This window comes from Musa acuminata, chromosome BXJ2-9 (assembly GCF_036884655.1).
Source record: "Musa acuminata AAA Group cultivar baxijiao chromosome BXJ2-9, Cavendish_Baxijiao_AAA, whole genome shotgun sequence".
NCBI classification, from domain to species: Eukaryota; Viridiplantae; Streptophyta; class Magnoliopsida; order Zingiberales; family Musaceae; genus Musa; species Musa acuminata.
This window is the reverse complement of record NC_088346.1, coordinates 27245798-27260965: the sequence shown is the minus strand read 5'-3', so window position 1 is coordinate 27260965 and position 15168 is coordinate 27245798. Positions and strand designations below refer to the sequence as shown.

The window sequence follows — 15168 nt, the reverse complement described above, 5'->3', positions numbered from 1 at the left end:
TCCTAACAGGATATGTTAGTCACTTGCTGAGCTTTATATGCTCACCCCGTTGATATATAAATTTTTCAGGATAGCTTATCGCTCGCTAAAATATGTAGTTTGGGTTGAGGCAGTGGGAAGCTAGAAGATTTTGGAGCAAATCTTTCGTACTTGATATGTGGATGTTGTATAAGTTCCTTTTGTGTGTATCAACGACAAATCTAGATTGATGTATCCTATAAATATTTGAAAAGTACCTCTCATGTTAGGATTTTGGGAATGTTAAGTTAAAATTATGTAATGAATGATATAAACATGTGGTACATGTTGGTTTTGTAATTGTATAGATTCTCACAACTATGGACTTATGATGTGGTCATGGTTTAGTTAAGTTGCCTTTGGGTTTTAAGAATCATCTAGTGACATGATGTATGATTATAAACTACATAGGTTTCGTGAATTGTGGATTGTAGAGGTGAATGACTTGAATGTTTTTCTTAGTGACCTCAAATATGTGATTGGATCTTGGATTATTTGTTGAATTATAATATTATCAATTTTGAGTTAGGTTTACACCTCTTGAATGAAAATTAAATTCGGGGGGGGGCGTGATAGCCCTATTGTGTGGATCACCGCTAGATAGGAGGACGCTTGACCTCTTTCATTCTCTCATGCAGATCTATAGGAATTCAATGATATACGATCTCCCTAGGTAAAACACTATCTCACATGTGGATTTAAGTTTTGCGGGTTTTTGTGCACCAATTTTCGTACGACGACGAACATCATTTTGGGAAATTTAGGGAGTTTATTTTTTATTCTTCCGCTGCGCATGTGATGTCGCCCCTATATTTGCCTATAGGAGCATCATCATGAGGAGATAGTCCACCATGAGGAGGTGTGTCACCACTATCATCCACCATGTGGACTTTCGCTCAAGAGGAGTTCGCGAGTGCTTCTTCATCCGACGGGCCAGGATTTATGTTTTTAGGCGATATATGAGTTCCTTTAGGTGAGAATGTCTCACTCCTTGATGCGGTTTTGTGGTTTTGAGTTTTTATACTCCCGATCATCTCTCAACGATCTGATGCTTCCTGTTTATGAATGGTTTTTGTTTTAATTTTTTGCTGAACATGTGATGCTTCTTAATATTTCCTAATAAGAGGCATAAGGTAAAATAAGCTCGAGATGTGTGAGTCTAGAAAATTTGACCTGTGTAAAGTAATATACCATGATAAAGATACAAAATAAAATATACTTGAGACATGTGAGTTGGGAAAACCTGACCCGTGCAAAGCAATTCGCCATAGTAGAGCCACAAAGCAAAATGTTCCCAATACGCATGAGTAGCAAAAACCCAACCCGCATGAGAAGAAATCTGTCATGGTGGAGGCATAAAGAAAAATATGCCCAAACCACATAAGTCAAGAAAACCTGACCCATATAAGGAGATCCGCTATAGTGGAGGCACAAAGCGAAATGTGCCCGAGGCACATTAGTCAAGAGAACTTGGCCAACTTAAGGAGATCCACCACGATGGAGGCCCAAAGCAAAATGTGCTCGAGGCGTGTGAGTCAAAAAAACCCAACTCATATGAGGAGAAATCCACCACAATAGAGGCACAAAGTAAAATGTATCTGAGGTGCATGAGTTAAGAAAACATAACCCACATAAAGATATTCGCCATGGCGGAGGCACGAAGTGAAATATGCCCGAGGCGCTTGAGTCAAGAGAACTTGACTCGTATAAGATGATCCACCACAATAGAGGCACAAAGTAAAATATGCTCAAGGTAGTTGAGGTAGGAAAACTTGACCTCCATAAGAAGATCTATCATGAAGAACCCAACCCATGTAAGTCAAAAAATATGAGTTAGGAGAACCCAACCCATGCATGATCTATCATGGTGGAGATGCAAAATAAAATATGCCCGAGGCATGAGTTAAAAAAACCGAACCCGCATAAGGAGATCCACCATGGTATAGGCACAAAAAATATTCCCAAGGCACGTGAGTTAGGAAAACTTAACTCATGTAAGGAGATTTGCCACTATGGAGGTACAAAGCAAAATATGCCAAAGATGCGCGAGTCAGGAAAATTTGACCTACATGAAATATCTATCATGATAAAAGCATAGGGCAAAATATGCCCAAAACGCATAAGTCAAAAAAACATGACCTATATAAGAAGAAATCTACTACGATGGAAGCGTAGGACAAAATATTCCCAAGGCAAGCGAGTCAGGAAAACCCAACCCATGAGAGGAGATCCTGAACACTCTCATGTCGGATGAACTAAATGCCACACTTTGAGCCCCCTTTACAAAAGCCCCAAAGCATGCCTTTAGGCAGGGGTACAAATAATAGTGAATACACTATCAACTAATCATCATCTAATATATAATCGTTACGTGGATTTCAAGTCAACTTCCATTCGTTTGCCCATGTGGACAAGAGTCTAAAGAATATTTCACAGAGTATTCTCCCTCATCATTCTCGTAGAATATTCTATAAAATATTTTACCCTCTGCGACTAGGTATAAAAATACATTCTTAACATAAAGGAGTAGGGGCCTATATTTTTTAACCGCTTGCATCCGCACTTAGAGACTTGGGGTTATGAATTTCAGTGTCAAATGAATCAGATCGAAAAACCTCTTTCGACCTTGATCTTCGTACATGTGACACCTCGGGAGCTTGATATTTCTACCTCGGAGGTAACTCTGATAACCCTACGCATATGAGTCAGAACCACATCAAGCTGACTAAGATGTCAATAATATTTTCCCTCATCACTCTCTCTACCTCTCATTTCTAGGATTTTTTATACTTTTTTTATAATTTAATCCCTATAATTAGGGATATTTATATTTATTTTCGATTCCTTAAGTACAATTAGGGATATTACATGAATTATGTTCTTGTTGGATTTCTGCCTTCACCTTATAGTTTGATGATGGTGGTTCTATGATGCTAAGGTACAAAATCCGGCGGGAAGAATGAATTGTTACAATAACTCCATGTCCCTTCTCTTCACCATTCTTGGCTAATTATTATTCTAACCTTTACAGTTGAAGATAGCAAACAAATGACTAATCTTTTAAGTCTCGAGTTCAAGCAAGTTATCAGCCAGGTTTATTGGCACCCAAGACAAAATGTGCCGGCTGCAACAAAACAGTATATCCTTTGGAGAAGGTTGGCATGATACATACTGTTCCTAATTGATCAGATATATTTTTGTTAAAAGATATTTATATATGAGGAGAGATTAAAAATAGGACTAAACAAATAGTTTTACATTCATAAATATCGAAAAAGTTGAATGATATATATCTGAATTAACTCATAATTTAATAATTTAATTTTTAAATTAAATTAGTGTAGCAAAAAGGCTATGAGAGGTGAATCATACCACAAAACCTGCAAGCACCATTTCGCGCAGTCCTTCAAGGTGAAGGGAAGCTACACTCACATAATCAGATGATACAGTATATATTGAGCTCTGTGCTGTGTGTTGTGCTTATTCGATCCATGCGAAAGTTGTGACAAGGAAAAATTCACGTTTTACTTCTTTGTTAGTACTTGTCAATTTGTATAAAGATCATTTGAGTTGTGTAATTATCAGATGACAGTATATTTTATTGTATGAGGCATCTTAGCTGGAAATGCTTTTGCCTATCCTGATTATTTCCTCAACGAAAGGTCTGATCACTTCTTCTTGTCCGCCTCCTCCTTCACCAAGACTCTCCACATGTATGCAATAAAAAACTAAGCTTCCCTTTGTATCAGATGGTCCAGATGGAGCATTTACCATCAGAAGATTGATGTTTGAACTGGTCATTTCAAGCTATACCAAAGTGCTTGGACTTGCGACCTTGCAAACGTATGCACACACAAACACATGAAGAAAGCAGAAATTATTTATGGAGCCATTAGTGCCAGGCAGGCCATGGAATCAACATGTATCGTGTGTACTCACCAGCCTTTTCAAATTGACTCGTTCCACGGTCCATAAACAAACGGTGGGCTTCCAAGTCTTGGAGTCTGATTAGTCTACAATGTTCGAGTGGCCTCACTTTTCCCTGGGAAGATCTGTTCCAGACTTCCTCACGTCGTCATCAGTTACGCCTATAGCCTATATATACATACATACAGGCCAAGCAATCTGATATTGACGAGTACATCGACATATATCTGGTTTTGCAGTTTGAGATCCTCCACTGGTTTCATTTCCCGGTGGGAGAGGGCAGAGTCTCTTGGGAGCTGAAACTTCCCTCTCTTGCTGTTCCAGTACTGCATCACGTACCTACTGAGGTACGCCACTAAAGCTATGCTGATATTGTTGCATTAAGGATAAGGATGTTGGTTCTTTTTTCTTTCGAGGTTAATGAAGGGTAAAACTATGAATACCCATGGCTTTTGACGTGAATAGAAACAAGCTTCATCTCTTCTCGTTTAAGGATATGCAACGGCAAGTCATGCTTTTAGAAAGAGTAAATGAACACTGATCCGTAAAAATCATCTCCCTGTACTTAGCTAAAGATCTCTTAGACATAGTTAGATCATATTAAATAGCAACAAAACGTACCTGAACCTCTCAAACAGGAAGTTTCTCGATGTTAGAAGCCTTGAGACACGGCCACTGGAAGTTTCTTAATGTCTGGTCCTTGCTTGAGGATCTGCAACGCTAGTCATGCTTTTGGAGAGAGAGAAAATGAGCACTAGTACATCAAAGGTTTAGTTTGCCGACGACGATGAATGCAAGTTAACTGCACGCGGACATAGTTAGCTAGATCACGTTAAATAGTTACATGAATGATCTTATTTTATCTTAATCTATGAGGCAAGAAGTAAGTTTCAAACTTTGAATACCATGGCAGAAGCAAAAACAAACACCATCTCTCTTTGTTTGGGGATCTGCACACGAAACGAAAGATTAACAGCAATCCTTGCTTTTGGGGAGAGCAAATGAACACTGCCATAGCGAACTCATATCCCTATATCTATCTTCAATTATTTTGGAGTCTGCAAACATTGTTAAATCATGCTAGATCTGAAGCAAGTACTGGACCTATATCAGTCTCTAGTTGGATCAGTATAGACTTGGTTCGTATCTGACATATGGTATATCAGCACGTGCTTCGGTACCATAGGGTGAGGGCTCGAGGAAGAAGAAGAGGAGAAGGAGGTGGGGGCAGAGGCGAGGAGAGAGGAAGAAGAGGAGAAGCACTAGAGGATGGGGTAATCGGCAACGACAGGCAGTGGCACTAGATTTAAGGAGATCAAACGCATCCTTGAGATTCTTGTTTGTGAAGATGCGATCACGAATCCTAACCACAAGCGGAATGATATGATCCTCATCTCGATTCACTCCCGGACCGAGATAGGTAAAATACACAACACCTCGTCCAGGTTAAATAAACCCTAGTTAGATGAGAGAGAAAGAAAGAGAGTTATAATTTTGTGAGGTGTGCATCTGACATCAAATTAGGAAAAGAATCAGCATACAGAATTTTAGAAAACATGGGAGGAAGTTGGGGTATTTTGACGGACTCATGAAGTTGATTCTTCAAACTTGCACCTTCCTCCTCCAATGATATTTCCTGGTTAATGGCGTGCAGCCTTTGACTTGTCTTCCAGACCAAGCCTTCCTTGTCCTTGTTTAGAAATCAACGCAAACTTGGGCAGGTGTGACGATACTTCTTGTTGTGTTTCTTATTTTTCTTCACAGACCATGCATGTCACTGATTGCCCTTAATTTCCAGAGATGGGGTGAGACGGCATGCATTGAGGAATTGACAATTGGAATTGTCAATATCCCACGTATCATCTGCATAAACCTAATTTTTTTATATTCCCTATGAAATAAAAAAATAAATAAATAAATAAATAATCTTTTTATTCCCTTGGATGTCCAGTTGCATGAATGAAAAATATAGCTTAGATTGAGTGTACGTACGTCTTTTGCATTTTCTCCTCCATTCAATCCACCTTATGATGTATATTATCCAAGTCAACGTGTCACACACACAAAAAGTACCATCACATCGTATAACTTGAAGTTTCTTTTGTAGCTACCCGAAGGGAGAATATTGGACATTTCAGCTGGAAAGTTCTAATTTGTTGACAAACAGGAAAAAACCAGAAAAAGGATGACGATGTAGTTAGGAAAGAAGGAAGAAAACATCGTCATTAAAAACCAACTCCTTGTTCACCAATTTCTAAGAGAAAACTAATCCTCCTCGATCCAAGAATTTCCCATGCTGCTTTTTTCATTTTATTTCTCACTCGACCTAATCAACGAGTGACCAACTTAACTTTCACGCCCTCGTTAAAGTACCGTCGACTTGCATCAGTCTAAACCCATATGCATATGCTCATATCTTATTCTCATGTCAATATGTAGATTGACACATGCATGTCAATCATTGTGTCGTTTTATTTCTCACTCAACCTAATTAATGAGTGATCGACTTAACTTTCACGCCCTCGTTAAGTACTATCGACTTGGCATCGGTCTAAACCCACATGTATGCCCATATCTTATTCTCATGTCAACTTGTAGATTGACACATGCATGTCATTCTTTGTGTCATGAAGATGAAATCAAAAAAGATGATCGTTCTGCTTATACGAGATGAGTAAGGTTACTTCCACATGTTTATCGTGTTAGGATCGAGAGCACTAAGAGGGGGGGGGGTGAATTAGTACAGCGAAAATCTTTCAACGATTAAAAACGAAAGCTGCGTTTGTTCAATAAAAGTGATTTCGATGTAAAAGCCAATCTTAAGATTAAGCGCAGTTTACGCAGTTTGCGTCTAAACGCAGTTTGCGTCTAAACTAAGTTTGCGTCTAAACGCAGTTTGTGTCTAAACGCAGTTTGCGTCTAAACGCAGTTTTACGTCTAAACTCAGTTTACGTCTAAACGCAGTTTGCGTCTAAACACAGTTTGCGCCTAAACGCAGTTTGCGTCTAAACTCAGTTTACGTCTAAACGCAGTTTACGTCTAAACGCAGTTTGCGTCTAAACACAGTTTGCGCAGTTTACGTCTAAACGCAATTTTACGTCTAAACGTAGTTTTACGTCTAAACGTAATTTGCGCAGTTTTATAAAGATATGAACTTAGAAACTCGTTCGTAAAAGCACAGAAGACAGTTTGCAGTTATAAATGGAATCAGAACGTAAACGTAAACTACAATGTAAAGATCGTACGAAAACACCGATTTACGTCTGAATGCAGATTCAGAAAAATCAAAACTTAGAGACTTGTTCGTAAAAGCGCAGAGGGCAGTAGCTATGTAGGAGGTTTGCAGTAATGATAAAGTGCTCAAAGTAAAAGCAAACCAGAGATTTAGAGTGGTTCGGTCAGTCTTGACCTACTCCACTTTTGGCTTCCTCCACCGACAAGGTCACCGACGTCAACTAGAGGCCTTCCTTCAATAGGCGAAGGCCAACTGCCCTTTTACAGTTTCTCTCCTTTTGACGGGCTCAGGAGACAACCCTTACAGATCCTTTCTCTCCTCTCTTTACAACTCAAGACTTGAAGAACAGAAAGAGGAGAACTTTTGGACTTTACACAAATTTGAGCTCTTAGAATCACAGAAAAGATCAAGAATTCGGTGTGGATCTCTTGCTCTTTCTGTGCTGAATGGGTGGGGTATTTATAGGCCCCAACCCAGTTCAAATTTGGAGCTCAAAACGATCAAATCCCGGAATTCCAGGATCAGGCGGTTGCACCTCCTGATTGGAGAGGTTGCATCGCTTGGCAGAGCTCGGAGACTGAGCCCAGGCGATTGCACCTCTCTATCAGGGGCGATTGCACCGCCTGAGTCTGGCTCGGAGACTGAGCCCTAAGCGGTGCCACCTCCTGACTGAGGCGGTTGCACCTCTCCTGCCAGAGCTCGAAGACCGAGCCCAGGCGGTGCTACCTCTGTCAGGGGAGGTTGCACCGCCCAGTCTCGCTCGGAGACTGAGCCCAGGCGGTGCTACCTCCTGGCTGGAGCGGTTGCATCGCCCAGTCTCCCTGGGAGACTTAGCCTAGGCGGTGCCACCTCCTGGCTTGAGCGGTTGCACCTCCTAGTGCAATCAGGGTCCGAATGGTTAGCTCCATTCGGCCCAATTTCAGTTTTTCAGGGGCCCAATTGCCCCTGGATTAAGCTAATGGGATCACCTCCTATTTCCAACTTAATCAACGTGCTAACTACGATTAAATCTAAGACAATTTCTGCAGCTTTGCTTCGGTGCGTCAATCGCTTCTTCCGGCGAGTTTCCGGCGAACTTCCGTCGATCATCCGATGAACCCTCGGTGATCCTCCTACGGACTTCCGGCAAACTCCTGGACTTGCGACGATCCACTTGGCGAGTTCCGACGAGCTTCGCTTGGCAAGCTTCTGGAATTCTCGGATCTGTTCCCGCAGAACCTCCGACGACCGTCCGAACTTCCGTCGAACTCTCGAACTCCCAACGTGATCATGAACTTGACTCCGGCGCAACTCCTGCTGCTTGTATAACTTTCATCGTAGTTAATCCTGCACACTTAAAACAAAACTTCGATCGAGACAATTAATCCTAAGCAATTTAACCAAGTTGTCCGGCATGTCATTGGTCCCTCGACGCTTCGTCCGATTCTTCGGCGCATCGTCCTCTCCTGCAGCCTATTGCCCAATCGGCCAGTTGACTCCGCAACTCCGATATCCTTGGCACAATACCCGCTCTTCTTGGCCCGATGCCCGAGTCCACGGCCCGAAGCCTTCTGTCGATACGTCGACCGATCCACCGGCCCGACGTCCAATCTTCTGACATATTCCTTCGGCACAACATGATTTTCCTGCTTTAATTATCTCATCCTGATCGAAGCATCCTGCGTCACTCAAAACGCAGATTAAATCATAAACATATATCAAGTAATTTCATCATCAAAATATGAGATTCAACATATCGCACGTAGAATCGACTTGTGGGAGGAATCATTGATCTGTACTTACGGACAAATATATGTTTGTCGTCGAGTTATATACATGTGCATTTATCATATTTATATATTGAAAATTCAGGAGACAAAGTTTGACCTGTAGGCTAAGAATAGTTCTGCAGTCAGATTCACACACGTATCACGTTTAGATCGACATTGAAATTAAATGAGGAACGTTGAGAGTTGTTCTTAGTCGACGACACAGAAGAACAGAGAAAACGACAAAAGGAAAACTTGTTGTACCATACTGAAATATATTATAAGCCCTCGAAAGTTGTAATCATTTAGATTGTTCTTAGAAACTTAAAGAAAGTCTTTCCAACCTTTTAGCCTAGATGCTAGTTGTCATCAGCTATAACCCATGTTCAGTCCAATAAAATATCTAGTTAAAATACTACTATACATGTCAAAAAAAGGGAAAAGAAAAAAAAATTACTTGTATGCAAACCAAGATGATGAAAAGTGATGTACACGCTATGGGGCAATGAGTGTCATCCAAGTTGCGACCACATTATTGTCAGGTGATGTCCATATCATGCTTATGTCATTATTCAGAACAATGTTGAATATAAATATATATATATATATATATATATATATATATATATATATATATATATATATATATATAGATTGAAACTATTTGTAGCTGTTACATTACAATTACTTCGAATAGAATTTACAACAATCACTTTCTTGCATAACAAAAATCCTATTTAGAAGATATAACCTAAAGGATCTACAAGCTGCTTTTATGTTATCTGCAGAGATCCATAAGACAGCTTTAGAGGGTCCATAGGACAGTCGATCCTGTTAAGTGACATCAGGGTTTATACCCGTAATATATGACTTGAAGAGATTGGTCTTAAATGATTCTAGGCGCCGACAAACACATAAGCAAACCGGCCCTTCTCACCTAGCCGCCGCCAAGTACGTAAGCATACCGAGCCTTCTCACCTATATTTATGACATGATAGAAACGATGAAGGCTTGTAAAGGAAAAAAGCAAAAGAAAACAAAAAAGAAGCCATCCGAAATCATCATCTCTCCCTCAATGTCTATATATCTTCTTCACCTTTTTGTCGATTGTAGAAATCATATTTTCCATAGTATCCCTAACATTTGTTCTTGGGATCGAAGGGTACGCGCCCATGGCCGGCGGTGGTGGTGATGGCAGTAGTAGTCGATCGTTGGTGGAGACTCCGACGTGGGCAGTCGCCGCAGTTTGCTTGGTTCTTGTCATCCTCTCGATCATCATCGAGCAAATCATCCACCGTATTGGCAAGGCAAGTTTGTTTCATGTCCCAACAATTTGTGCATGCTGGTTGGATGCATCATCAGCAGTAGCTAAACTGGCCTCCTGCAGTGGTTAAGAAAGCATCACAAAAGCGCACTATATGAAGCACTAGAAAAGATCAAATCTGGTTTGTGGTTCTACATTAATTACCTACCTTCGTTAGTGTTGACATAACAACTACCAATGGAACAAGAGAAAGAGAAATTGATGCAACATAGTTTTTTTGTCTTACAGAATTGATGCTGCTGGGCTTCATATCCTTGCTTCTTACTGTGAGCCAAAACCTCATATCAGAGATATGTGTGTCCGAGAGTGTTGGCAATTCATGGCACCCATGTAAGGCCTCGGAAGAGGCTGTCATCGCAGGCGATGACGAGCACCGGTCCGAGGATTCAAACGAAAACAACAACGGACGAAGGCTTCTGCGATTCCGACGCATTTTAGTTGGAGGAGGGTCAACAGACAAATGTTCAGCCAAGGCAAGAAACCTCCTTTCATCCTCTGTCAACATTGATGATAGATTTAAAAAAGAAAATCAAATGACAAAATGAGTGAACTTGGCATCTTTGAACATTCATAATTAATATACTTAACTTAATTATCTCCCCACCTGAAGTTTCGTCAAACCGTACAACGTTCTCTACCATAATTGATTAGTTCAATCTTAAGCCTTTTCCTATCATAAAGTTCCACCTCACTAAGCCAATAGTGATATGCTATCGAGATCAGTCTGCTTGCCATCGGGTCTTGATGTCTCTGATTTCAAAAGCTTCCAATAAAGTTTCCTAACATCTCGATGCCAAATCATACAGGGAAAAGTTCCTTTCATTTCCACCGAAGGCATCAATCAGCTTCACATTTTCATTTTCGCCTTGGCCGTCTCCCACATCCTTTACTGCGTGGTCACCATGGCTCTGGGTAGACTGAAGGTACGGACAGCAGTGTTTAATTAATACAATGGCTTGAACTTGATTCATAACAAACATCAACTTATATATGTTATGGGCGATCCATGTACCACATACAATACAGATGAGAAGGTGGAAATCATGGGAATTAGAGACTGAAACAGCCGAATACCAATTCTCTCATGGTACATTAGTATGCCTCTACATGTTGCTTTGTGTTGTTGATGTATTGTATTGCATTGCACTTGAATAGCACTGATGAATGTGTTGCAACTCTGTCCAAAATATTTAAACAGATCCTGACAGGTTTAGATTTGCAAGGGATACATCATTTGGCCGTCGGCACTTGAATTTCTGGAGCAAGTCGCATGTTCTCGTCTGGATTGTAAGATCTAAATCCAGTACATCCTGTTTTACTTTGTACGAAACCTGCACTAGTAGCATATCAGGGAACTCCAGTAATGTTCTAGTAGGATAGGATAGACTCTTTAAATAATGCTATGCTGATCATTAGCTCTTTCTAGGAAAATAGATTGTTGTTTCTTAGACCAAAAATAAAAAATGTCTAGCAGCAGTTAAAATGGAAGAGAAAGCAGTGCTTGTAGATAATGAATGATCAAGAAGAGAGAAAGATTAGATGACGATAGCAATAGCAAAAACACAAGGAGCCTTAAATATCAACAATTTCCTTGTTTTGAAACCAATAATCTGTGTCACTTACCGTGGGCTGATCTTCCTCTTTGCTTGTAATATCATGAAGGAAGATAAAATGTAAGAAAGAAAAAAACACTCCATTATGTTCCTTATATTGACCATTTGTTTGACCATCTTTTGCAACAGGTCTGCTTTATCAGACAATTTGTGAGCTCAGTTTCTAAAGTTGATTATTTGACGCTTCGACATGGGTTCATCATAGTAAGTAGCTAGTCATTGGTTCTATCAACAACATACTACTTGCCTTAGCTACACAAGCTGCAAATTCACACTACAAGAATCTCAGGCACACTTGGCGCCGCAAAGTTCAAGCAAGTTTAACTTTCAGAAGTATATAAAGCGGTCGCTTGAAGAGGATTTTAAAGTTGTAGTTGGGATAAGGTATGACGATTGATTTATATGCTCCCCACCAAAATTAAGTCGCCATTAGAATGTGCATTAATGCCAACACCTTCAAAATTTTCAGTTGTTTGTTTCATCGGCTTGGTTTTTTTTTTTTTTCTTATTCTTCTTCTTCATTTTAATATTTGTAGCCCCACAATATGGTTCATTGCAGTATGCTTCCTGCTATTTAATACACATGGTATGTATTGACATTTCCTGTTTCCGAATTCTGCCTATGATATTATGTGCACAGAGATGACAGTTCAATGGTTGTTATATGTTCTCAGGTTGGCGTTCCTCTTTATGGCTGCCATTTATCCCTTTGATTGTAAGTCTAAATTGCATTCTCCAACACTAACTTTCACTTCTACTTCCTGTGAAGTCATTACTTTTTCTCAATTACGGAAACACTTGCACATGATCTTAGCATGTCAGTAAATGTCAGTCCTCAATGCTTAAGAAAGTTTTGTACCAAAGTATATGTTAATGTGAACAAGAAATAAAAAAATTATCTGGTGATGTATACGAGCATCCTATCAAGTATTAGCTTAATCTCAGCTATGGAACATGATTAAACAAATCATAGGCAAATCAGTTAAAAATAAGCATGTGATCTTCTCAGCATGCCATGAACTATGACATGACGATCCGAAGATAATTCAATAGTAAGTACATTTTGCTGAGTTAGTACAAAATTATGATAAACTGTTTATCAATAGTAAGTATATTTGCAGATAGTTCTCATGGTTGGAACAAAACTTCAAGTCATAATTACAAAGATGGCTATACAAATTATGGAACGTGGGGATGTTGTTAAGGGTGTCCCAGTTGTTCGTCCTGGAGACAAACTCTTCTGGTTCAACCGCCCAGGCCTTCTACTCTTTCTAATTCATTTTGTCCTATTTCAGGTAATTTTTATTGAATCAAAATTTTCCAAATAACTATAATTGTAGCTTAATTCAACACTTTCTCCATTGCAGAATGCATTTCAGCTCGCCTTCTTTGCCTGGAGTTGGGTGAGAAATTAAAAAAAAAAAAAAGAAGACTTATCATCCATAACCTTGACCAAACTATCGTAGATGGCAAATTAAAATGATAACTTAATTTGACGTTATTTATACTTGGGATCATTTGCAGTATGAGTTTGGCTACCCTTCATGCTTCCACAAAAGTATAGAAGACATAGTTATTCGAATCTCCATGGGGTTAGTTTTCCTACTCTTTTCTTGCAGTTGTTTTGTCCAAGCAATAACCAGCTATATATGAATTTACAAACAAATGCAATGCGATGACGTGATATAGTCGACATGCTAAACTATGCAGTTCAGTTTTCTAAAAAAATTTCTACATGCGAAAATACTACTTATGCATTAGAGAAAATTTGCTAGTGTGTGCTTATTTGGGGAAAAAAAAAAATACCTTGCACTTTTTGCCAGATAACAGTAGAGTTAGCTAATACACATCTTACAATGAGCATCGCTTGTTAAAGGATTTAAACCGAAATGAAGCGAACCAACAACAAACCAAAAAATTCTCTTTGGTATATATATGTCCTCATCCTAGGTATGATAAAATATGAGATAAAAAGTTGTTCAGACTATAAAGATTAATTCCCGAAGCTTTTGATCTGAGCACTGTACATTATTTCAGTATTCGATTGATGCCAAATTTATAAATATTCTCATTAAACTGTGATACACATTCAATACAACCCAAAAGTTCTAACTTGCGCATCTTTTTTTTCCAGTGTTCTCATACAGGTCCTATGTAGCTATGTTACACTACCTCTCTATGCACTGGTAACACAGGTATATTACATAATCAAACATGCTTTTCGAAAAAAAAAAAAAAGAGAAAGAACATCCTACATTTGTAGTCTGAAAAACATACAAATGTTGTATCTTATACAGATGGGGTCTAATCTGAAGCCTACCATCTTTAATGAGAGAGTAGCAACTGCTCTAAGAAAGTGGCATCACACTGCAAGGAAGCGCTTGAAAGAGAACAGGAGGTCTGCAAGTGTGACGCCTTCTTTGTCTACAAGCAGGCCAGCTACTCCAACCCATCGCTTATCACCACTTCACGTCTTACAGTATCATCATAATGAGGCAGAGAGTCTGCAAAACTCTCCCAAGAAATTCACCATGGACGATGACCAATATGATCCCGAGGAGTTGACCCCACCACCCCATCATTCATTTGACGAATCATTTTCCCACTACAGAAAGCCCGCAACATCAAAAGGATTAATGAAAGAAGAACAAGAGATGAAAGAATATGGAGGTTCATCAGAGCTGCAAATGACACATGAGACTGATGGTCATGTAAGCAGTGTGATCTCCGTTGATTTTTCATTTGACAAAAGACAAAGATGATAACTAGGTGGCTAGAAGATCTCACATGTGGAACATGGGAGATAATTTCATCAGAGTAATGGATTATGGTAGATTGTCCAACCAGAATTTATTAGATACATAACACATGCTATGATAACGATGGACGACCAACTGATCTGTAGCTGTTGATAAGGTTAAATATTGGCACTAGTAATCTTGGTCAGTTGATGTTCTTTGTATTTAGCTGTTGTTCTTGGAATCATTCCATTCTTTTATTAGAGTAGAAGACTTTTTAAAACCGTTTTCAATAATATTTCATAAATTCAAATCCATAAAAAGCAAAAAAACTCTCATCCGAGTTTTCCAGTAAATGTAGTCTATCCCATTGAATATGGGAGGACGAATGATAGAAAAACCCTTATGAAACTCAAAAAGAGTTATTTTTCTTGGCTATTAAACCAAATAAGAAATAACGTGGTTTTGATACCAACTGTTAGGAACGAGTTGATACTAAGAGAGGGGGTGAATTAGTGCAGCAGATAAAAGTCGTCGGTTTAAAAATCTTCATACGATAAAAACT

General features: G+C 39.3%; 1 protein-coding gene across 1 annotated transcript; it reads left to right on the top strand.

Moving 5' to 3' along the window:
• Positions 1 to 3975: 3975 nt before the first annotated feature.
• On the top strand, positions 3976 to 14841 carry LOC135621918 (MLO-like protein 6). The gene is made up of 16 exons (XM_065123544.1): positions 3976 to 4292; positions 10090 to 10235; positions 10316 to 10373; positions 10481 to 10725; positions 11059 to 11175; positions 11279 to 11339; positions 11451 to 11539; positions 11995 to 12069; positions 12155 to 12249; positions 12402 to 12451; positions 12540 to 12580; positions 12987 to 13160; positions 13233 to 13268; positions 13390 to 13457; positions 14000 to 14060; positions 14163 to 14841. The coding sequence occupies exons 2-16, from the start codon at positions 10101 to 10103 to the stop codon at positions 14625 to 14627; spliced, it is 1770 nt and encodes a 589-aa protein (XP_064979616.1). The 5' UTR covers positions 3976 to 4292; positions 10090 to 10100; the 3' UTR covers positions 14628 to 14841.
• Positions 14842 to 15168: the final 327 nt, after the last annotated feature.